The sequence below is a fragment of the Sebastes fasciatus genome, chromosome 18 (assembly GCF_043250625.1).
Source record: "Sebastes fasciatus isolate fSebFas1 chromosome 18, fSebFas1.pri, whole genome shotgun sequence".
NCBI classification, from domain to species: Eukaryota; Metazoa; Chordata; class Actinopteri; order Perciformes; family Sebastidae; genus Sebastes; species Sebastes fasciatus.
Window position 1 is genome coordinate 15,200,489 of NC_133812.1, and position 24,162 is coordinate 15,224,650.

At 40.0% G+C, this 24,162-nt stretch overlaps 1 protein-coding gene across 4 annotated transcripts in view; it reads right to left on the bottom strand.

The window, feature by feature from the left end:
* LOC141755827 (E3 ubiquitin-protein ligase RNF19A) overlaps positions 1–22,438 on the bottom strand; it is a 28,887-nt gene extending 6,449 nt beyond the window's left edge. Inside the window, exons 1-7 of one of the 4 annotated variants that reach the window (XM_074615074.1) lie at positions 22,314–22,438; positions 11,204–11,819; positions 9,931–10,424; positions 4,858–5,063; positions 4,569–4,716; positions 818–980; positions 242–356 (exon numbers count right to left, since the gene is read on the bottom strand). In XM_074615074.1, coding sequence (XP_074471175.1) covers positions 242–356; positions 818–980; positions 4,569–4,716; positions 4,858–5,063; positions 9,931–10,424; positions 11,204–11,356 — 1,279 coding nt within the window. In that variant the 5' untranslated portion in view covers positions 11,357–11,819; positions 22,314–22,438. Of the gene's footprint in view, positions 1–241; positions 357–817; positions 981–4,568; positions 4,717–4,857; positions 5,064–9,930; positions 10,425–11,203; positions 11,820–22,313 lie in introns of those variants that run through there. The other 3 variants (XM_074615075.1, XM_074615077.1, XM_074615076.1) reach the window with 3 other exon arrangements.
* Between the last annotated feature and the right edge of the window lie 1,724 nt (positions 22,439–24,162).

Below are 24,162 nucleotides of genomic sequence, written 5' to 3' on the forward strand. Positions count from 1 at the left end.
TCTCAGATATTAGAAACGTTGATAGAACTACAGCTTATTCAAATAGAAATAAATATTTAGAATATTAGGCATCTTTGGTGTCTGACCTAAACTGCTATGTTTCAGGATATTGTGGCAATTTTATCTACTTTCTTTGAAACAATTCAGTATCTATAAGTAATTCACTACTACAAGCTCATTTTACAATTACTCTTCTTAGTGTACAGGACAGACGACAGCCATGTTGTTGTTTGTTCCTTACCCACAGTGACAGCTGCTATGACCGGAGACACAAACACTGACATCATCACCCCACTTGCCACAGTCAAGTAGTGCTTACTTCCTGAGATATTGTTTTTCTTACAGCGACCATGGACCTGGAGGACAATAAATAAAACATAAATTAGATCATGGAAATTTAATTTGTTCCTTGTCGTTCTCATTCACTGCATCCACTTATTCCTGTCACTTATTCATGTCCAATAATACGTGCATCCCAGCATGCATGACGGGAAAGGAAACAAACTACATGATTTCCATGATAACATGTTCCAAATCTGATTTTACATCTGTTGATTACATGCAAAACTAATAGGATATTTTAGATACTATTGTATCTGATGGAAGAAGTTGGTTGATTCAGAATAATTCATTCAGATTAATTTATTCACTTTAAACATTATAGTCTATGGGAGCAGTTTACACATGTTGGACTGTCTGCTGTCTTTGCTGCCACATGCACAAACTCCAACTAGACAAAACTAGTCGATCAAAAGAGCATATCCATTCAAACCCATTATTATTTGACATGACACAGGATTTACTGGCTGTTTTGTACCTTGCGACCCATGTAGATTGGTATGCCCACAATGATGACTGGGATGGCGATGCCCGCTATAAGGGAGATGACCACCGGCGCTCCGAGCAACATGCCCACCTGCCACAGAACCTTGCGGGTTTGAGACCATGGCTTCTTCCCCCAGAACGTACATCCTGAGGGACTGAGACACAACGGGAGACACAACAGGGGACATCAGATACGAGTTCAAACTATCAGCATGCACGGAGTTCAGGAAAATAAATGGTACATATTAAAACATATAGCATGGCTGTATGGGTGGCAATGTCCTTTTGTCTGTCAGTTTGTCCACACTGAAATATCATAAAACTAGTGGATGGATTGCCATGAAATTCAGTATAGACCCTGAAGATGAATCTTAACGACTTTGGTGATCTCCTGATCACCTAGATCTGATCAGTCTTTCTGAAGCCAGCCTGCTACCTCAGCACACAGCACTTTATATCTATTTATTTAACCTTGATTCAGTCCTGGTACATGGTGCTCCTTTTTTAATGTAGCTTCTCTATTGGTGTATTGTGTTTTTATGTGAATGTGTTTTAATGCGATCTGAATTGGATGTGATATGTTGTTTTAATGTACTCTTTTAAAATAGCAGTTTTTGCACATGCGAACCAAAGACAAATTTCTGCCATTTGTACATGAAAAGCAGACAATAAAGTATTTTCTATTCTATTCTGATGTTTCCTGTAGCGCCACCATGAGGTGGACCTTTTTTGTTTTGAGTGAAATATTTTGACCACTATCGGACAGATTGCTGTGAATGTTGCTACATATATTCAAGGTTCAAATTCTCATGACCTTGAGGATCCCTTGACTTTTCATCTAGTGGCATCATTAGGGCTGAACGACTTAGAAAAAATATGTAATTGTGATTATTTTTGACTGATTGACTGCAATTTTCAATATGATTTGCGACACCAGAGGAAATGATAATTATTCTCATTTTCACTGAAAAACATATTAAAATGATTATGGTGTGATTTTTGCAGGGATCTGTACCAAACAAACATGTTTTCTTAAGCCTGTAGAAAAAAATTGTATTTTGACACATTTCACCTTTAACAAATATTGCACCTCCGGCAAATTTGAAAATTGCAGTAGGCCATATTGTGTTTTTGATAACATTTCGACAATTGTGCAGCCCTCGTATCATTAGGTTAAAATTTGTAATTTACCCATTTGCCCAATACTTTGTTTTATGACCAAATATCTGCAAAAGTAATGACATATTCCCATTAGCCTCAGCTGTAATTTGTTTTTAGAGCTCATTAAGAAATGTTAGCATGCTTACAGGCACACTCATAATGATCACAAAAGCCTCATCATACAGGTCATGACCTTTCATGCAGCCTCAGGCGACTCTGACGCACACATAAAGCGATTCTGAATGACTAGGAAACAGGTGAAATAAATGACAACACCATGACAACATTAACTGTCTGTCTCATTTGCTGTCATTACATCATTACCCAAACTGAATGACCTCTTCTGCATTTCTTTTTCTGGCTGCGTCCTCTCTCCCTCAATTACAGTCATTTGCAGCCACCATTCACAAACTCACTCATACTTATGATGCTGTTAGATAAATGGAAAAGCCGGGTTATTTAAGTCTGTTTATGAGGAGTCAACACTTTGTCACTTGTTATGACGTTAGGTATAATAAGTGTCGCCTAAAAGTGCTTCTTTAATGTCGTATCAGCCTTTGGTGTTACGGTGTAATTCTAACTGCCAAGGAAAGCGGTACAACTCTGACTAATGCTGTCTGGTCTTAATCAAGCAGCCATTAACGTGTCGGAGCTGCAGTGACAATACGAGCAACACAAATAGCACCTTAGGGCTATATGCTATTTCTCAGAGTAACAGTGTTAAAGCAGCAAATGTCACTATTGGGTTCTAAAAGCCTGAGTGGGGGGAATTATGGGAAGATATTAATGTTGTGCTCTGTTGCTCTGAACTAGCAGATTTGCTGTGAGATGCTAAAAGTGTTGCCCTTCAATAGGACATTCACTGTAATTTGTGGTGTGACAGACAGACAGGGATGAGGAGAGAGAAAAGGAGAATGGACGGCGGGGAGAGAAGGTGTAAAAACACAATGTGGCTCATGCAGACAAACACAAAAACTCTCTTTCTCGTCTGACACATTCATCATGTGAACATGTGATCATGAAACTACAGCGTGCAGATATGTCACATGTGCATGTGACATATCTGCACGCTGTAGTTTCTAAAACGGACCTCGGCCTTCAAATTTAGTCAATCAGCTTCTATCTAGTCTCATAGCTTGAGTTACATATTCTGCCGCATGGAAATATGGAGGCAGATAGAGCTGATTAATTGATGACAAGTCAGCAGTGACTCCCTTCCAGGACTGGAAAAATCAATGGAAGCCCAGACGAACAGTTTGAAGCAGCGCAGCCTCTAAACTATGACATAATGGAAGTGCCTTGCTGACTGGCCCAGTTTTCTATCTCCAACTGGGTATTGTTTTAAGAAATACAGATGGAATAGTGATGTGTGGACACAGGTGTATTAATTTTTTGTGAAGCTTAAGTGTTTGTCTTTTAGGAAGAACTGAAGAAACTCTTCAGTATCTTACATATATTGCCAAAGTTGGACTTTTGCCACAAAGCATTTTCTCACCTCATACTGGTGGGAAACTGTGGGATCAAATTCTGCTGCGCTTTCTCTTGTGTTTTTGTGCAGTACTTTCATCCAAACACTGAGATAACTCATTGTGGGGTACAAGTAATGATTCTTTCTGTTATCAATTATTTTTTTGATTAGTTTTCATATTCTAGTTTGGTCTGTACATTGCCAGAAAAAAGTGACTTGTTTGACCAACCAATAGCCTAAAATATTTTTAATTTACAAACAAACAGAAATAGCAAATCCTCACATTTAAATAGCTGAAACCAGCGAATGTTCAACATTTTCGCTTGATAAATGACTTGACAATCATTATATTTGGTGTTGATTAATTGTTCACTCGATTAGACTGTTATCAGGCAATTAAATGGGGCGCTATCGGTCATAATAAGCACCATAAATGTGGGTCAGTAGGGGCCTACTACACCTACTACGTTGTAAAAGTAAAAGCAAAACTTAAAAGCAAAACGTTCTAACATGTTAAACTGAATGAAATGTTATGTTTGAACACAAACAAAACAGTTTCTTTAGGTTTAGGCAACAAAAACACTTGGTTAAGTTTAGTGAAAAACATCATGTTTTGGCTTAAAATAACTTCATTTCAAGAGTGAAAGTGAAACGTAATGATTGTGAACACAAAGACAACTACACGTTGTTGGTTTCACAGAGGATGGGAACCCCTGCCTCCTCTCAAAAGCCCTGGTTTTTGTGTCCCATCCATTGCCCCTGACCTCCACCTCATACTAAGGAGTTTCACGATGTCTATACTACAGCACCTGATTTAAGCTTCTGCTTCTGTCATAGTTACTATGGTCGGTAGAGGTCGCTGTCTTGTTCTTTTATACCTTCTGTTGGTGATCAACTATGTGAATAGATGATAAAACCTACTATTGGTGTATAGGCCCTTACTGACCCACATCTATGAGGCTTATAGCAACCAATAATGTCTCTTTAATGGCTTGATAACAGTCAATAGACTTATCGTGTAATTACCTGTACTCAACGTAAATGAAATGACATTGTTTAATTAGATGTGGGCGTTTGGTCTGGTGTGTTAATGGGCTGAGTGTGAACTGAGTACCTGAGGTAGTGCACGTCGGTGATCTCCTGCATACACAGCCAGCAGAACTGACAGGCACACACAGTGCAGTTCATACGGTTACAGCTGCCATCGTTGGTCTTCATGATGTAGGCACCGCAGCGAGGGCACGCTTTGATCTCCTCTGCATCTTCAGCAACAGAGTAATATGTGAGGGGTGTCCACACAATATTTATTCATAGCATACTGAAAAAGAAATCCTCTGGTTCCTGGCACGAAAAGGTTTGGAATAAAGACAAAAACAGAAGGTTACAGCAGCTGCTAGTCTCACCTCCTCCAGGTTCTTCATTGAAGACGTACAGCGTGGAGGCATCGTTGCCGCCCGACGTGTGGCGAGCTCGCTGCCGCCGAGCCTGGTCACACGTCTGGTTGGGGTGCCACAGCTGCCGACAGTGGTAGCAGAACTCTGTGTCACATCCCTCACGGCCACAGCTCAGCTTGGGACACTCCGCACAGCCGTAAGCTATCACCGCATAGCTGAAGAGAGAGATACAAATGATATAGTAAATACATTTAATTTAATAAAATAATAATAATAAAATAATAAATAATAATTTATTAATAATAATAATAATTTAATTAATTTAATTAATTTAATTAAATTAATTAATTACATAATTTAATGTAATTGAGCCTGCTACAGCCTCTGAAAGACCAAATAGCGGTCAGATTTTTAAGAGGTTAAAGCTGTAGTTGGCTGACTGGAATATCTATGAAAAGCTGGTGAAGCACACTGAGTTGTTCATTATTGTCTTCCTCACATTTGGTAACAGAGAGCCTCAGTGAATCACGACTCAAAGAGAGATATCTGTGGGACTGGTTTCAACACCTGAACCAGAAGTAATCCCATCCTCCGATCTCGAGCCGGCATTATGACGATAACAAGGAGCTTGATGCCTGTGGTCCTAATCTCACTCCCCTGAGGCGATATTAACATAAATTGTAATATTCAAAAGATCATTTGATTACTGATCAAATACAAGTGCAAGTAACCGTGAGTGATTTGCGGGGCCTTTAGCATCCAGGGAGTATCGCTCTGCTGTGAAGTATTTGAAAAGCTCCTCCAGGCTTTTTCCTTTAGCCCTGTGCGGTTTTCAGGTTTGTCAGACAGGTAGATGAATGAGACAGGCTGAGGGCCACACACACACACACACACACACACACACACACACACACATAAGAGGATAATTAGACTGCTGCCTGGATCCCACTCCGGTGTCTGACTAGATTTCAACAGCTTGTGTCTGATTCTCTAGTCAACCCCTTTTGGCTGAACAACAAAGCTAGCATGGACCTGCTCATGCATAAAAACATTTCCAGGTATCAGTGAATGTCTTTATCAAAGAAAGCCGCAATAAGTGGATTATTTAGATAGTAAAACGCCTTTACACACTTTGCCATGCAAAGATGTTTAAAGAGGTTCTGACAAAACAACAGCTGACATATTTATATCAATCAAATTTGCTGCACTTTTATTTCTTGCATGTGTAACAGATCAAAGTTTTCCCAAAGTCTTTTGGAAAACATATCCTTATATATATACATATATTAATTCTTAAAGATGCCCCCTCTCAAGCATGTTTTAAGACATCTAAAAATATTCTGCTTTGAATAATAATTTGTATCTGAATCTATGAATATGCATTTCAAAAGTTTAACTACTGGACACAAGATGAAGTCCATTCTCAGAGTGCTGGAGGCTTCAAGCTTCCACATCACAGCTGTGTAAGTATAACACATATATTATAGGACCATGATTGACTTCTAGACTAGTTGTAGTGTCTAGGGATGTCACGATACCAGAACTTTATAGTCGATACCAATACCAGTGAAATTCCTAGATTCTCGATATCAAGTCGATACCACGGTCAAAAACAAAAACAAAACAATAAATCCCATGTACTTCAACATACACACCTTTATTACCGTTTGAAGCTGGTTTTTGCAAATTTATTATTAATCCCTAAAGATCTGCCTCAAATTTCTTGCCATAAAATACATTTTACAAGATTACATTTAAACACACCATGATAATATAGTTTACCTTCACCCAATACTTTGCTCATTTTTACTGAATAGAGTCTGACTACATCATAATGTAAATCAATGCAACCACCGTTAACATTAGCTGTTGGCTGTGTTATTTAGCCAAGCAGGACTGTGCTGCCCACCGGCTGCTAACAGCTAACGTTAACTAGTTGTCCTCTGCCGATTTCAACACAGATTTGTTGTCCACTAGCATTATCAGTAGTCCCCGGGATGACGGGACGCCATTAGACTCAAGCACTGACTGTACTGAAAAACAAGTACCGTCACATTTTCTGAATTTTGGCATCGACTTGGTAGCAAATCATTGGTTCTTGTGACATCCCTAGTGGTCATCATCTTGCAAATTTACATCTAGAACTCAGTCCTCTAGTGTCAAATTCATTACATCATCCTGCACAAATAACAATAAGCAAATTGAACATGTTGGAGTGGAGGGGGCACTTTAAAGGTACCCTGTGGAGTTTTTGACCATTAGTAGCGCTATGGAGCAATTATTTCATGAGCTGGTCCCTGTTGTGTTTGTATCTTGTGCAAACGGAAGCACATGTATGCGCACAAGCACACGGTCACACGGATCTGCCACCAGTTTCACACAGAAACATAGCAGTGTGACAGCAAACAGTAAGGAAGATGAAGAGTTCTAGCGGATGTAATTAAAGTCTCAAAATATGTAAAAAGAATCAGCTACACAAATGTTTTACAATGCATTTTGCTGGGAAAAAACTGAATGTATACATCATTTTGTTTGTGTACAGGAAAACTCTTTAAGTACACAATTTCAAACTGAGACAATAGTTCAGGCTATGTGGTTTAATCAACATATGTTTGACAGAAGTTCAAACAAAAATGTTTTATATCTCTATGTGATTACCAGTTGAGAACTTAATGTACTCTTTACGCTCAGAAAAACAGACCACACACGCTTGTTTTTGGGACAAAATCCTCCCTCATATGTCAGAGTGTGGTGATGTCAGATAACAATGTTGTTATTTGACATCAACACAGGCACAGAAAGATTTTCCACAGTGCGGATTCTGTCTGTGTGTGCTGAACAAAAATTCCTTGCAGCTTCTCATTTGAAACCACCTACAGTAGCATCACATATGCAGCAAAAACATGACAAAAATGTGCGCACACAGACAGAAGTGTGTGGATGAACGCCACATTTTGCCACACTTTCTCAGGGCCGGCATAATCTCCAGCTAAGCTTCTGTCACTAAGATCTCGAGGAATGTGTGTATGTTGGGAGCATGAGAATACACAAACCATAACTGTGACCAGTTTACATAATGGGTCACCACTTCAAAGGCGCTTCTATGTGGGAAATATTTAAAATTTAAAGCTCCACTGACCTCCACTTGTAAACATTTTCTAATACGGGGAACTCATAATTCTGCAGATTTGTTGGAGATACTTTTGAAATCCGATCTTGCTTCTCTGAGTTATATTTAATTCACCACAGCATCAGACAGATCGGCGTATTGATTTTTCGCTCCGTTCATTCATCACGACCGGGCTGTGAGCCCTGACAGTCGGAGAGACAGACAGTCTAGCGCTGAGGCCTGAACCCTGGTGCATACGTGCTTTTTCACCACAAATATTCACCGAACGCACACACACATTATGATTTCCTGTCAGCAGTCCTATCCCGTTACCCCTCAGTGAACATTAAGGTGATCCAGCAATGGATCAGTGTCTGAACATGTAAACAACGGCAGAAGAGATGAGTTAACTCAGAACATGTCTTGCGGTTGCATTGCATTGTGGTCTATCGAGGGAATGGGGGAAAAATGGGGAAAAGAGCATATCTATGACTTTTCCGCAGTGGATTTCTCCCTGAGTGATTTATGACGATGGCTTCGATCGATTCTGCAATGAAATTACATCGTAGCTGTGCCGTGTACATCTCTATGTGACATGATGTAATCCACATTTCAGCCAGTTATCATCAGGGAGCAAGAAAAAGTAAAATGTTCCCAGAAATGGGCAACAATAACTATTTTCAAAGTGTTATTGTAGTATGACACAAAACGATTTTTTGCCAATCAGCCGTCAATTATACGAGTTATGGGCCTTTCATACAGAACGCAGCAACAGCACCCCTGCACTCTGAAACCCATTATTTCCAATGGCTTGCGTGGCACAACAACAGCTTTCTGCTGCGCCAAGCAAAGCGCGAGCACAGCGGAGCGCGCGGCTGGTGGTGTTCTGCACCCAAAGTTCAAACTAGGGATGTGACGGTGAGGAAATTTTCCCACCGGTTTATAAACTTCTGACAACACCGGTTTTACCGATTACACCGGACATTTTCCAAGAAAAGACGGCGCTCAATATCTGTAGAGCGCTTACTTTGATCTTTAACGTCGCACGGCTGTGTGTCTGGCCTCTCCGATCCAGCTTTCGCTACGAGGCTGTAAGTTTCCACCTGGCGCCTATGTGTGCCGTGCACACCGGCTGTGACCGCTCCGTCCACCGCTCGGCAATTGCCTCATTAATGTCATGGTTCCCTGATAGTATTGAATTTAAATCCGTAGTATTGCCAAATACGCGCTTTTGCTTTTCGCTATGACACCAAATCCTCCGCCATCGTCTTGTCTGTCAACTCTCTCTCTCGTCCCGTGTTTGTGTGTGAAATCTGACTCTGTGCTGTATGGATCAGACACTTTCACTCTCATTTTATAGCGTCCGTCGTTCGACTATGTATTGATAACATGGTGCCGATACGTGAAAATGAACGAAATGTGTTTTATTTCATTAAAAAAAGCAAAACGACGGTGGGGGCCGTTGGCAAGTAATGTAATCGGTGTATGCTCGAACACCAAAAAATGGAAACAGGACTGCTTCATCATTCACTTCATCTGTAAAATATTTTGGTTGCATCAAACTTTGAACAGCCTTGGGATGCATGTAAAACTCAAACTGAGCTTTCAGTTGCTGTCAGTTCATCTTTTCAAAGCTCAGTCAATCATTCTATTCAAGTCTTGTGTTTTATAACATAAAGCCGGTGGTGGGATGACAGCGTTTTGACAAGGGTTTTTTTCTCAAGGTAATTACACTACAGTGAATTGTTTCTGTGTGACTCAAGATGTCAATAAAAAAGTACATTTTTCTACAAGTTGAGACAATCTAGAGAAGCCTGTATTATCACGCCTTTTCCACTCTCTTATTAAATTATCTTCTCTCAATGTTGTTCGTTATACCAATAAAGGATCTGTAATTATTTGTGATTTTGTGTAAATATGCAAAAAAAAACTGTTGAGAAACTTTACTGATTTTGTGGTGTTGTGATTCTCACCTGCAGTCAGGCGCAGGACACCAGCGTGTATCTGGATCAGCAGCCAGGAAACGCCTCAGCTGGTACTCCTCAAAGCGCTCCAGCAGCGCCTGGTCGTCCAGGATGGCGCGGACATCCAGGGGCGCCAGCGTCTCGGGGCACTGCGGGCACGCGATGCCCACCCGGCTCTCCGATATCTCGATGCGCAGGTACTGGCGGAGGCAGTCGGAGCACGTCCGGTGGGAGCAGGAGGAGAGTCGTGGGAAGTGGCAACGAGGTTGACTGAGCAGGCACAGTGGGCACTCCTCCAGGTGTTCGTCCAGTAGCTGCTCCTGGCTGGAGTTGGAGAGGGACAGGACGCCGGTGGAGCCGCTGCTGGCCCCGCCCACGCACTCGGCTGTGGCGGTGGCACCGTCCTCACTTGCTTCCGCCGCCGCCGTCGCTGCCGCCGCCGCCGCTGGTGGCGGACCTCCTCCTTCTCCTCTTTCTCCTCCAGCCTCTTCTGCTGTGAGGTCCTGGAAACAATTACAGATACACTGATTTACCAAAGCAAATCATGTACATTAAAACATGTTCTCAAACACAGGGTGACTTGTGAGGGTATTCTGCTGCCGTTCACAAAATGGTTTATTTTGATAAATAAATAAAAGCTATGAAACATCCTGACATTTCTAGTGAATCAGTATTGCTGAGTGTTTATGTAGTTGGACACATGGTGGACTTGGTTTCTTGGCAACATCATTTCTCAAAATTACCAATTAATTAAATAAACACTCTAATGGATTTGGGCTATAACAGTATGGGAGAGGGAGGAAGTAAGCAGAAGCTAGTAAGTTAATGATCTACAGCCTCTCTTCGGGTTCTCCTTTCTTTTGAGAGACATTTGACATGATTCTGGGAACAAAACTAGACATATAATATCTCTACATATGGAGGTATAATGAACTTATCGCAAGCATACACATTATATTTCAAAAGTAGGAGTACAATTTATAATAATAATAATAATAGCGCTTAAAATCATCTGTGAGAAAGAATAATGAAACACATATATAAACACCTGAAACATCACACAATTTCCATCAAAATGCAAAAGTCAGTGTGTTTAAAGACAGCGCTACTGATAAAACGCCAAATAGACTTTTTAACAGACTTTATAAAACTAGAGCTCAAACTTGAACACATAAAAACAAAGATCAAACATTTTATGAAAACTAAAAAACTGCCAAAAGAAGCCAAAACAAAACTAGTAGAAACAATACGATAACATATGGGATGACTTCCTCAGTCTCACCTGCTCTGGATGCTCGCTCGGGGTCAGCGTGATGGCCACCTCCTCTCTGGGCCAGGCGTCCACCGGCCTCTCGGGCTTTGGCTCCGCTTTGGGCTTCCTGCTGAAGAAGTTGAGGAAGCTCAGCGGCCCCGTCTGCTGCTTGGGCCTCTTCATGGTCTCGAACTGGAGCGGGAGCAGCAGCAGAGGAGGACGGGCCAACGACCATGAGCAGGATCCAGAAGCGTGCGTGTGTTTGTGTGTGTGTGTGTATGAGAGAGAGAGTGTTTGTTAGTGTGTGTGTGTGTGTGTGTGTGTGTGCGCGCGTGCGTGGGTGAGCACAGCGAGCTCTCACGGCTCAGAGTCTTGGAGCTGGGCGGCTGCTCTGCAGTGCGAGGGAGGAAGAGCGGGAGAGATGGAGAGGTAGCCGACGGGGAGGAGGAGGTAATCCCTGCCCGAGGGGAGCATCACTAATTTGGAGCCTTTCCGAGGTCATGTGATTTTTACTTTGTCTCTCTTCGGTCCTCCTCTTCCTCCTCCTCCTCCTCCACTGCAGTTCTCCCGGTCTGAGCTAGTGCTGAACTGGCTGACTGTCCTTCATCGTTTTAGGCCTCCTCTTCACTGCCAGCAGTCCCTTACCCTGCAAAACAAACATCACAAAATGACAGTAAATCAGAGATGATGGGATGTGCATTCTGCCATTTTTGTCAGGAAATATTTTGTTATACAAAAAAGTCCCTTTGAGAAATATGGAGCTGCTAAACGCATCAGAGGCAAGGCGATAATTCCATATAATTATTTATCAACTTTCTGTGGAATGGTGACATCATGGTTTGATTATATTGTGTTTTTTGTCCAAATGATTCCAAGAAAAATGTGAAATGTAAAAAATACGTTTTCGGTTGGCATAAACTTGCTTTGGTTTGTCACTATTTCAAAAATAATTACTTATTATTGTTTTTTATTTTTATTTTTCATGTGTATTTAAGTTGTATAAGTTGAAAACAACCGAAATAAACTATAACGACCGTTAAAAAGATTCTACATTAATATGAATATTTTGGGTCACCTGGAAAAGAATATTAATCTACTCTTGTCATATTGATCTAAACCAGAGGTTCCCAACCTAGGGGTCAGGACCCCCAAAAGAGGTCACGACACAAGATATCTGAGGAGGGTCATAAGATGATTAATAGGAAAGGAAAGCAAGAAATCAATATTTCTGCTAAAAAATATATATATTTATTTTCCTGACTTTACTCAAATCTTTGCTCTTTTCTTGTGAATTCATGGCTGATTTTACTCCGTCTGAACTTAAAAAACTATTAAAATATAGCAATAGCGAGGAAAGTCACTCTTTGGTTCAACTGGTCACAACCGGTTAACATGCAACTGGTGATGAAGGGTTACAAGTAAGTAGACATTTCTTTGTTTCAAAGGCTCACAAGCCAACAAAGTTGGGAACTGATGATCTACTGTCCAGACCTACATCAATGCCATTTACAATTTAGTAACAAAATGTAATAATAAATGTCATAAAATATTTAAAATCATAGGCGTTTATGACATAATCAGCCACAACTTGCTTCGACTCACACTCTAATTGAACTTTTCTTCTCTTTTGAATATTTTTCTTGTAGAAAATCCTCTCTGTGAACCCTGTGCACATGAATATAAATGCTATCTATGAACTATTTGCCTCTGGCTGCAGGTTCAGAATCCTATTATACAGAACAACAACAGCAAACAGGTTTTTTTACACAAAAACATAGATGGCTAAATCTGTGCTATGGTGTTTCATTTGTTATATTATATTACTATTTACAGCAAAACTACTCCACATAAATACAAGATATATAATGTATTAAATAGCGTCTCTCATTACTCTAAACCAGAGCAGACACTATAATCTTAAGGAATTTTTCCTAAAATCTGACCTTTGTTGACACAAAAATAGCAATTTCATACATAAGCTCTGCCATTTTACTCCTGAATCTCTATTTAAAATCCCCTGAGAGTCATTTATATGGAGAAAAAATACAAACAGAAAAGACCGTGAGGGATCTCTGCGACCCGTCACACAGTCGCAGACATGAGCAATAAGGTCACAGCCATGAGACACAAAGAGCAGATGGACGAGAGAGTTGTGACTGGTTTGACAGAGAGGATCGGGGGAGATGGAGGGTGAGGAGGAGGAGAGGCGGTGACAGACAGCACAGACGACTCATTCTGTCTCCATTAGGCAGCGGCGAGCGAGCTCTCATAATCAGGCCCAGAGAGCAAAGAGAGCATGAGGTGATTCATGCAACCCCAGACCAATTAAAATAGCCGTCTCCGTATTGACGCTACGTCAAATCGGACCATGGAATACGGCATTAAATATGATATGATAGTCATCTATTTAAACTGTTTCACATTCTCTAAGGTTAAATCTATTATCTTTTTAAAAGAGATTCATTCTTTATATCAAATTTACTGCAATGGCCAGAGGCTAAAGGAGCTATATCCTTCATCATTCTTTTAACAGGGATGCACAAAGAGTCTGGATTTATGTAACACTGCAGTGCCTAACCTGCCTCCTTGCATAGAGACCGAGTTACAGTTGTATTTATACTCTCGTCCAGTGGATATGTTGAAATCGACATGAATAGCAGGCTCTTCTTGCAGCGGCACATCATTATATACACTACGGTAATTTAAGAGTAAAGAAAAGACATCCTTGCCCTTTGAAATGTTGGCACCATAAACTGATGATTACTGTTGATATTTTAGATGCAAGATATGTTTTTTCCACTGTAGCTCTGCTGGAAATACGCTATCTCCATAAAATAACAACGATGGTGCCGAAATGCACGGAAAATTGCAAAAACAGCTGTTTTTGTCCAGTTTTTTTTATGCTGGAATTATCAACATTTGTGCAAGCAAAGTTTCAAGATCCTCTTAGAAAGGATCTTCTCGGAAATCTGTTTTAAAAATGTATCAACCAAAAATACAAATGTGTCAAGAAGACAACCGAATGTGTGAGTGAGACTAAGGCCAGATAACATATCTACATCTTTAGAGGTGAAACAAAGATTGTTAATAAACAAATTAAAATCTTTTGTGATAAAATCGGTCCTGGTCTTCTTCTCCAGAAAACTAGAGGAAAATGAACTGGAGATGAGAGGTGTTTGTGAACATATTCAAGGCTTTCTGTTTCACGCAGGCAGGCAACACGGAGGATACAATGACAATGTCACAGCTACAGTATCCATACAACTCTTACACACGGTTTCCTGCGCTGACAAATTCACTTAAGGACCAAACAGTGACAGCAAATGCGGTAGGGCAGCAACTAACAATTATTTTTATCGTTGATTAATGTGTTGATTATTTTCTCAATTAATCGATTAGTTGGTTGGTCTATAAAATGTCAGAAAATGGTGAAAAATGTTGATCAGTGTTTCCCAAAGCCCTAAATGACGTCCTCAAGTGTCTTGTTTTGTCCACAACTCAAAGATATTCAGTTTACTCTCATAGAAGAGTAAAGAAACCAGAAAATATTCACATTTAAGAAGCTGGAATCAGAGAAGTTTGACTTTTTTTTTCTTAAAAAATTATTCAAACCAATTATTCAATCATCAAAATAAGGGATGCACCGATACCGGCCGAATCCGAGTACCGATCCAATACCAGTATTTAATTAATAAGCCGTATGCCTCACTGTGTGGAAGTGACTTGGATCATCAGGCTTGACTTAAATATTGCTTTCCTAACTTTGTAAAACAAAATGTAACAAATAAATACATAGATATAAAAGTATTGAATTGTAATTTATTAAAATAATGGTATCCGATACCAGATTGGCATATTGTCACCGATACCTGATCCACCTATTTGAGTCAATATCGGATCGATATTCAATATCAGTATCGTATCAGTATAGTTGGCGATTAATTTAACAGTTGAGAACTAATCAACTAATCGATCAATTGTTTCATTTCTAAAATGTGGTAACAATTTCAGCTGTTTTAAATTCTTTAATAAAGCATATGGAGTCCGGTGGTGTTTGTTTTTCAGTTCCACTTTACTTTTTGTATGTGAAAACTAGAGGTACCTCTAAATTCAGACTCAAATCTCTTATGAAAACCTTTGTTTGCAGACTTGAAAAAAACAAAGCAGTGAAAGTCATCCCTAATAAAAAAAATGACTTTGCACTCCCAGCAACAGTTTGAAAGGATTTAGTCCTCCCTCTACATATTTCTTGTTTCATGTTCACCAAATGTAGCTTCACTGCATCCAGTTCCCAGCAACTATGTTGTGTATCCGCTTGAATTTCATCCATACTCTACAGGGACCGACTTTCTCAGCCAAAGCACAGGCTCCAAAGCACCGACCTCTGTGATGATGAACACATTGCTGTGCTGCTGCTTATTTATAGGCATAATTCCCACATATGAGGACATCAAAAGCGCACACATAACACATTCGGAAGAGCTCGATATGCATGCAGTGAACATACTGTCTGTAGTGTATCCACACATTGATGCAGGCACACTGGTACATGCACGAGTAGACACACACAGAGGATAGAGTGTTTTTGAATTATATCTCAGTGGGCTCCAGCCAGGAATTATCACTCCACACTAAAAAAGACAGATAGCCAAGTAATTAGGCAACACAGTTCGCTGCCTAGCAACATAGACACAACTGTGAGGGAAAGTTTCCCATCAGTATGTTCACAAATGTTCGTTTTGCACAAACCTCACTGTTCTCACACAGCTGAGCAAAGATAAAGAGATAAACATGCAGTGACTTTGTACAGACCATTCATATGAAATCAGATCGGACAGAACATTATATCAACAGGAAGTACAACGTCTTCAAACCCAACTGATAAAATTGCCATAAACACACAAGTCTAAACAACTTTGTACTGAGTTATTTAAGTACAAAGTTCACAGAAATAATAAGAACAATAAATTAATTTTGAGATTAAACAAACATTTCAATAAGACATTGTATAAACACTGTATTTCACTGTTAATGTTGGCCAACATTGCTGCGTTTGGCAACAAAGGACCAGATATGAGTCGGCTCTGGCCTATAAATGGCTGCCAGATTCGACTAGGATTTAGTGGCTCACACTTGGACCAATTTGGGATGAGAATCAGCTCCAGTTAGCGATACCATTCAAGACTAGTTTTGGACCAGTGATGATTATTAGAATGGGCCCAAGTATTTTGGCAAGTCAATTTGAGACTACCAACTCAGAATGCCAAAGTAAGGCCAATGCTGGGCCGAACACTTCTGGCTAAAAGTCTTTCCTTTTCTATTCTTATTTGACTGAACCTTCCATTTATCACAGAAAATGTTCTTTCACTCCAATTGTCCTGTTCACAATCTGTGCAGAGCATCCTTGCATGTTATAGATCATTATCATCATCTTGAATTAGATCATCCGTCCATTAAAAACTGCAGAAACAAAGACCACTGACATACAAGAACACACACGAACACAGAAGAAGAAGAAGCTTCTCGTTGATGAGATGCTGTTTGTCCTCAATGACCAGTGGCTATGATACAAACATAATGAACGTTAGTGTTTAGGCTGACTCAAAGTCAGCGAAAACTACCGAATATAGTCAGAAGCAAGACTTGTAACAACAAAACAGGCGCATGTGAGACATCAAAAGATGTGTTCCTTTTAAAGAGGACCTATTGTGCTTTTTCCCTTTCCTTTACTGTTATATATTTTTTGTGCATGTAAAAGGTTTGCAAGGTTAAAAAAGCCCAGAGTCCACGCCAAAGGGAGTTACTCTCCCTGACAGAAACACTGCTCCTGAACTGCCTGAAAAGCCTTGCTTGAAGTCCCACCTTTTCTTCTGTGGTGATGTCACCAAGTAAGACATTAGCATAATATCTGCCTGGCAGCTAGTTTGGTACGCCCTCAATCAAAGCTAGCGAGAGCAGAGCTGGAGTGGAGTCCAAAGAGTTTGATGCGGTTGACCAATCACAACAGAGTGGACCAGTTGACAAATCGGAGCAGAGTGGGTAGGTTGACCAATCAGAGCAGGGGGTGTCAGGAGCTCAAACAGAGTGTTTCAGACAGAGGGTGAATGAAAAGAGCCAGTATGGGAAAAATAAAGTATTTTTTGAACATTAAAGCATGTAAACATGTTCTAGTAGAAAACCAAAATACAAGTATGCACCTGAAAATAAGCATAATAATTCCTCTTTAACCTCTTTATCCTCACTGACCCACCAAAAGGTCAGTCATCACAAACACATGTTTGTGATTGTTTAGTCGGTCACTGTAGCTACCAAATATCTGGAAAAATGAATACACAACAAGAAATCGGGTGTATTTCCATTGGAAGTAATGGTGGAGCAGCCATAAGTTTGCTTTGATTTTGAATCATTTGACACAGATTTAGACTCATTCAGCTTGAACGTGCGACTACAGTGAGATAGAGTGTTACTGGTGTCATTCACAAACACAAGTGCACACAAGAGAATCTTCATCTTCCTTTGTATAAAAACATGCCGTGGTCAGTTTTCAATCAAATTTCGTGGAGCTATCTTATGGAATGAAAGTGTACATTTAATGAATTTGTCTGTCATTATATGTACAAAAAGAGACTTGCTCTGTTGACAAAAACATTTGATTTGGAAAAAAAATTATCACTCTTAGAAACTGTTGTTCTTAGTATAAATATGGCAATACTCCTGCTTCTCTGCATTTTTTTTGTTTGTTTGAACTTCACTCCTACACTTATTTTTAAATGTGACATTTTTTAAAACTAATTTTTAAAATGTACTTGTGATTTTTGTATGGTAATATTTTTACCTTTTGTATGTCCTTTGGATGCGGTTTTTATATAAGCCATTATAGGTTTCTACCACACCCTCACACATATATTACATTCCTTTCATGTGAATTGTGTCTTTTATGTCTTTTTATATGTGTGAGACAAATAAACATAAACACAAGTCCAAAAACATTGTGGTGACAATCTCTTTTTTCTAGCGCTAATAGCTCATCTAATAATGAAACCTCCTCTTATATCTAATGCATGATAATATTTCTTTGGAATTATTATGTTAAACAAACTTAATGACCTAGAGGGTTAATAGAGGGTGAAAGAAGAGTGCTGTTGTCTCTAATGTCGTCGCTCAGAAGGCTCAAGGGAACATAGTTAACAACACCAGGGATGGACACAGATGCTGCTCGGAAAGAGAGAGTACATCTTCAGTTTACAGCTTAATGATTTTCTTTTCTCTTGAATGAGAGAGTGTGTTTGTGTGTGTGTGTGTATACAGTATACCGTAAAATGCTGCTGAGGCCAAACACACTTAAAGATCTGACCTCCCCTCTTTACACTACAGGACGTCGGCGCTCCTTTGATGCTTCATAGTTCATCCTATCTAGAGAAGTCTTGGCCACAGAGAAGGAACGATCCGGTAACACATGCAGCCTTTACAAGAACTCAAATTCTTAAAGCGTCTCGGGGGGGGGGGGGATTACGGAGAATTAAAGGACGAATTCAAAATCTGTCCTAGAACTTTCTCTTCTGTGCCAGAGCACAAAGAGCTTAAATCACTAATTCATCCTCCATTCATGTGGAAATTCTAACCTAAATATGAGATTTATATTTGATTTTAATATGACGTTGGAAGTATTCATTCAAGTAATGTGTCATACTTATGAAGAAAAACTGCAAAGGGAATAATAACCTGCTGCTAAAGGTTTGGTTTGGGAGACACCTAGTACCTATGAGAGTTAAATAGCCACACCACTTCATGTTGAAATCATCCATAGAGTATCTCTCTCTGCAGTTTTAGTGAACACTTATACATGTAATCTTTGTAATTAAATGTTATGGACTTATCAAGTCTATCATTCACAGTGTAATAAAGAAAGGAGCTAAACATCATGTATGTCTCAGGGCAGTGAGGAGAGAGATGTCTGCAGGAGGTGAATGTCTACTGTCTAGCTCAAGATGGCTGCTTGACCTTGTGACCCTGCTGGAGCACTTTACAGCTGACCGACACCTATTCTCTGTACTGTTAGCTACGCTATAGCGCACAAAAACAAAAGCTTCAGCCACACGTCTCAGTCTTAATTCACATGAGCAACCCCTCATTTTTAATTTATCTCCAACAGGAAAAAGAAAACTGATCCCCTGGCCAAAAGCATCAGCACGGACATTATTACATAATGAACAAAGGCTTTGGCTGGAGTCTTGTTTTCTTACCTACTGACATGATTCAGCACGCTGATTCACACCAATTTCAATCCAACAACAAAAGCAGCATGCACTCGAACACGTTTGTACAAAAAGTATAATACAGGGAAAAACTTTTAAAAGGTTATTCCACCAATCATACACATTTTTTTTTAACGAAAACAGTTCTGGGGACTCCCTGAAAGGACCTGCCCACTGGGGAGCTCCCCCGAGAACAACATACCTTCCAAGATCTTTTTCCTGTTTGCACTCACACTGCCAACAGGAATGCTGAAGTGACGTAAGCCGGGTGCCACTTGCACACATCTCCAGCTGGGAGATCGGCAAGCAGCGAGTTTGTTACATTTCACAACCTCTCTTAGCTTTTTTTAGTAATATAAGAATAAATAAACAACTCTGTTACATACCACATATAAGCACAAGCAACATAGCCGTCACAAAACTACCTTCTTAGTTTGAATCGGCTATCGTTCTTCAGCTCAGTAGGTGTGCTTTGTGCTACTGGGTTAACGGGTTTTTAAAAATGGTGAAAACTCTGAAATAGGAGCTAAAAAAGTCCCTCAAAACAGCATTCTCAGAACTACGATTATTCCTAGTTCTTGCGATACGGACACATTGGTTGCGTCCGTAATTCCATACCAACATGCTATTTAGTATGCTAAAACATTATGTGAGATATTTTAGTATGTCTGAAACCTTAGTATGAAACCGATAGTACGCAAATTGCATACTATTTCCGGTGAAATATTACAGTACGCAACGCTGGACACTACGGCGGCATAAATATCCCACAGTACAATGCGGTATGACGACAATGTTCATAACATACGTTGACGGAAAGCTCTGTAACATCAATAACCCTTCATTTTAAGTGCAAGTATAATATTTCACTTTGCTAGGAGCAATATATATATTTTAAATTAATTCAGACTTCGATTCTCACAAACCGTCGTTTTGGTCACATGAGGTTGGCACAGGTTACCATGGTTACACGTCTCTAACCGGCAAGGAGGCTCTCAGGAAGTGACGACGTAAATCATTACTCAGTGCATCCGAAAACATACATACTACTGTTTATTCACACAAAAGTATGTTGAACGATAGTACACCTATTGAGTATGTAGTGCACAGTATGCGATTTCGGACGAAGCCAATAAAAATGGCATTTTTTAGAACTATGAAAAAGTTCCTCTGGTCCGAAAACGCCTATAAATAACGATTTAACCCTGATGATGTCACCGGGGTCATCTCGGCTTGGGCTTGGAGACTTTTAACATAAAGTAGATTAGTTTCAACGTGTGTTACAAACTGGAGGCATGGAGTTCGAAAGACAAAGATATTTACCAGACAAGTGAAGGTCAAATTAAATTGTGCTTTTGGTTGCATTATGGGAAATGTAGGATCCAGGGTTTTTGCAGCTTGACCCATACTACAGACCAAAAGTCAAGACATCTCGGGCTCTGCTGCTCCAATTTTGCACTGTTTATAAAGAAACATCTACATCTACTCATCTACAGGTGAAGATACACTCATTATACAAATGTAAAGAAGTAGTAAAACACTTTAAATGAGTTATGACCTATTACTGTGACACTTGACCTGTACGGATGGTTCGCTTTGGGTCAAGAGCATATCATCATATCAAATCATACTTAATCTAATGTCTTTACATTTAAAACAAATAAGAGGTCATGACTTTGAATGCTCTCAAATGAAGCATTTACTGCTATAAACCTGGACAAAATGCACTATCCTTTACATGTTAAAGTTATTCTTCATGTAACATAGACTTTCTGATTTCACAAATGATTGTCCATATGTTAGAGTATGTAGTGTAGTAGGCCTACTCTGCCTATTGATAACAGATAAAAGGACAATGACAGATGGGATTATTACACAACCACCAGCATCTTTCCCCCGAAGCATTTCCCCTCATTCGATATGCCAAACAGGCAAGAAACAGGACACCTTTTTTTTCTGTATCTTGTCCTTTGAATGAACCATATTATCACAGCCATGTTATCTCCTCAGTTTTTGAGGTGTTTTTCGAGGACACTTGTTAACAAGCTGTTGCTATGCAATCACTGAACAGAGAGGATGTCTGATGTGGAGTTGTTGTGCGCCTTACAGCGGAGGGGAAACCTGATGATGCACCCTATTAAATATCTCTTCACTGGACACAAGCAGACATCAGCAATGCGGGTTTCAGAGGCATGAGAGTGACCTCAGCCTGCCCACACACACACACACAGACACACACACACACACACACATACATACACATATACACACACACACACACACACACACTCCTGCATGGCATCCCTCACCAAAATATTCAGTTTCTGCACCATGTGGTTGCCCAACACTGAGCCTTATTAGTGACCTCTGGCAGCCTGCAGGCTACTTTATGTTGCTGAATAACCACAATATAAGGGATTATTTTTAAACATGATGTCATAAAGGAGCCCTATTTGGTGTGAAATTTCATAATTCTTAAAAAAACTCACTGATCCATATGTTTGAGATTAAATAAGAGAAGTGTTATTGAAAACAAATAACACAATAGACCATATAAGGACAGGCCATATGTTGTGGATGTAAACTAAAGGTATTACATAAGCAGATTGATCAAAGGCAGCCTTGCATAACCTCTATTTAAAAATATATATATATTCCATACATGCATTTTAATCATTTAAAGAGGTGCTCTTGTCCAGTGCATCAGTATGCTATATGCAGGGAGTGGCATGTTTTAAAAGGCTACGTATTCGCATTCACCTCCACCTCCATATATATATATCCCTCATAAACACGAGCAATAACAGCGAATATGGAGCCGTCTAAATGCGCAAAAGTCTGCAAGATAAAACAATCATTTTGCATTACGTAAAGGGTTATCTTACCTCCTCTGTGTGCGGCGCCTTCTCTTCTCTTTTGCAGCGTCGAATCAACAACTGGCTCCTCCCAGAGAGGACCAAACAGTAGCAGCACACACACAAATATCTCCCACTCGTCTCCTCCTCGTTTACTGCAGCCAAACACAACACAACACAGACAGTATGAGGCCGTCCAAAGCTGCGCAGAGGCCGGGGACGATGGTCAGGTTTGGTCCGGTGCAGGAGAGAGAGAGAGAGAGAGAGAGAGAGAGAGAGAGAGAGAGAGAGAGAGAGAGAGAGAGAGAGAGAGAGAGAGAGAGAGAGAGAGAGAGAGAGAGGAGAGCAGAGGAGCCCCGCGGTGAGGAGAGGAGATCCGACCTCCTCCGGTGCAGCAGCAGCAGCAGCAGACTGATGGCTGGCCTGAGGAGGGGAGGCACACTGCAGTGACATGAACCAATGAGATGACGCAGAATCCCAGGATCTCCTATTCATAAATGCCCCAGTCCCCATAATAAAAAAAACACACAGTGGTTCTCACATGTTTTCAGGAAAAATATACACACATGCCATCCCCCCTTTTTTTATATATTTTTTGTACCAGTCATCCCAAATATGGCAGGATTTATGTTGATAATTTAAAGGTCCCATATTATGCTAATTTTCAGGTTCATAATTGTATTTTGTGTTTCCACTAGAACATGTTTACATGCTGTAATGTTAAAAAAAAAACGTTATTTTCCTCATACTGTCTGCCTGAATATACCTTTATTCACCCTCTGTCTGAAACGCTCCATTTTAGTGCATTTCAACGGAATTGCGTTGCTAGGCAACAGCTTGGGTCCATGTTTACTTCCTGTCAGCTGTTGTTATTTAGTACACTGCAACAGGAAATAAACTGGGACACATTTAGAATGTTTATGTTTAAAACTGTGTAATGGTCAAAATATTGTACATTTGTGACATCACAAATGTGCAGAAATGCAGTGTGCCCGCATGCACGTGTAGAGGTGGAGCGAGACAGCGAGAACGCGCGCGGTGTGTGAGTGAAGGCAAGCAGGCAGAGGAGCAGAGACTCCGGCCACACGTGAGCGCGCATTTGCGAGCGCGCATGGGATCCCGACCCGGTAGATTAATACGTGTAAGAAAAGTTACAAAGAGTCCCTTTAAGTGCTTTATAAATCCTGTTAAACTATCAAAACGCTCAATATACGGAGAAATACACACACAGCCCGTATTCAGTAAGTATTCAGTGCGTTTGAAACAAGCCGTTAGGATTTCTGTCCATTTGTGATGTCACAAATATACAATATTTAGACCATTACATGGTTTTAAACGTAAACATTCTAAATGTGTCCCAGTTTATTCCTGGTTGCAGTGAATGTAAATAACATCAGCTGACAGGAAGTAAACATGGACCCAAGCTGTTGCCTAGCAACGCAATTCCGTTGAAATGCACTAAAACGGAGCGTTTCAGACAGAGGGTAAATACAGGTATATTCAGGCAGACAGTATGAGGAAAAATAAAGTGTTTTTTTTAACATTACAGCATATAAACATACAAAATACAAGTATGAACCTGAAAATGAGCATGATATGGGACCTTTAATATTAATAAGGTACATCTTATAGGTCCAATGCTCACACGAGTGAAAGTTTCTATTCTGTAGCTTTATCTAATAAGATAAATCTCAGTAAAATAAAAGCTCCCTATGGATTTCCTGAAGCACATTCAGAGGCCCTGTGGCTCCAGTTGTCAAAAACACTGCATTTTTAATGTAAAATAACACATAGGACACACATTAAAAGGTGTGAGGTCTATATAAAGACACCGTGGAACTTTTTAGGAGGACAACCTATATATATATATATTTTTAGG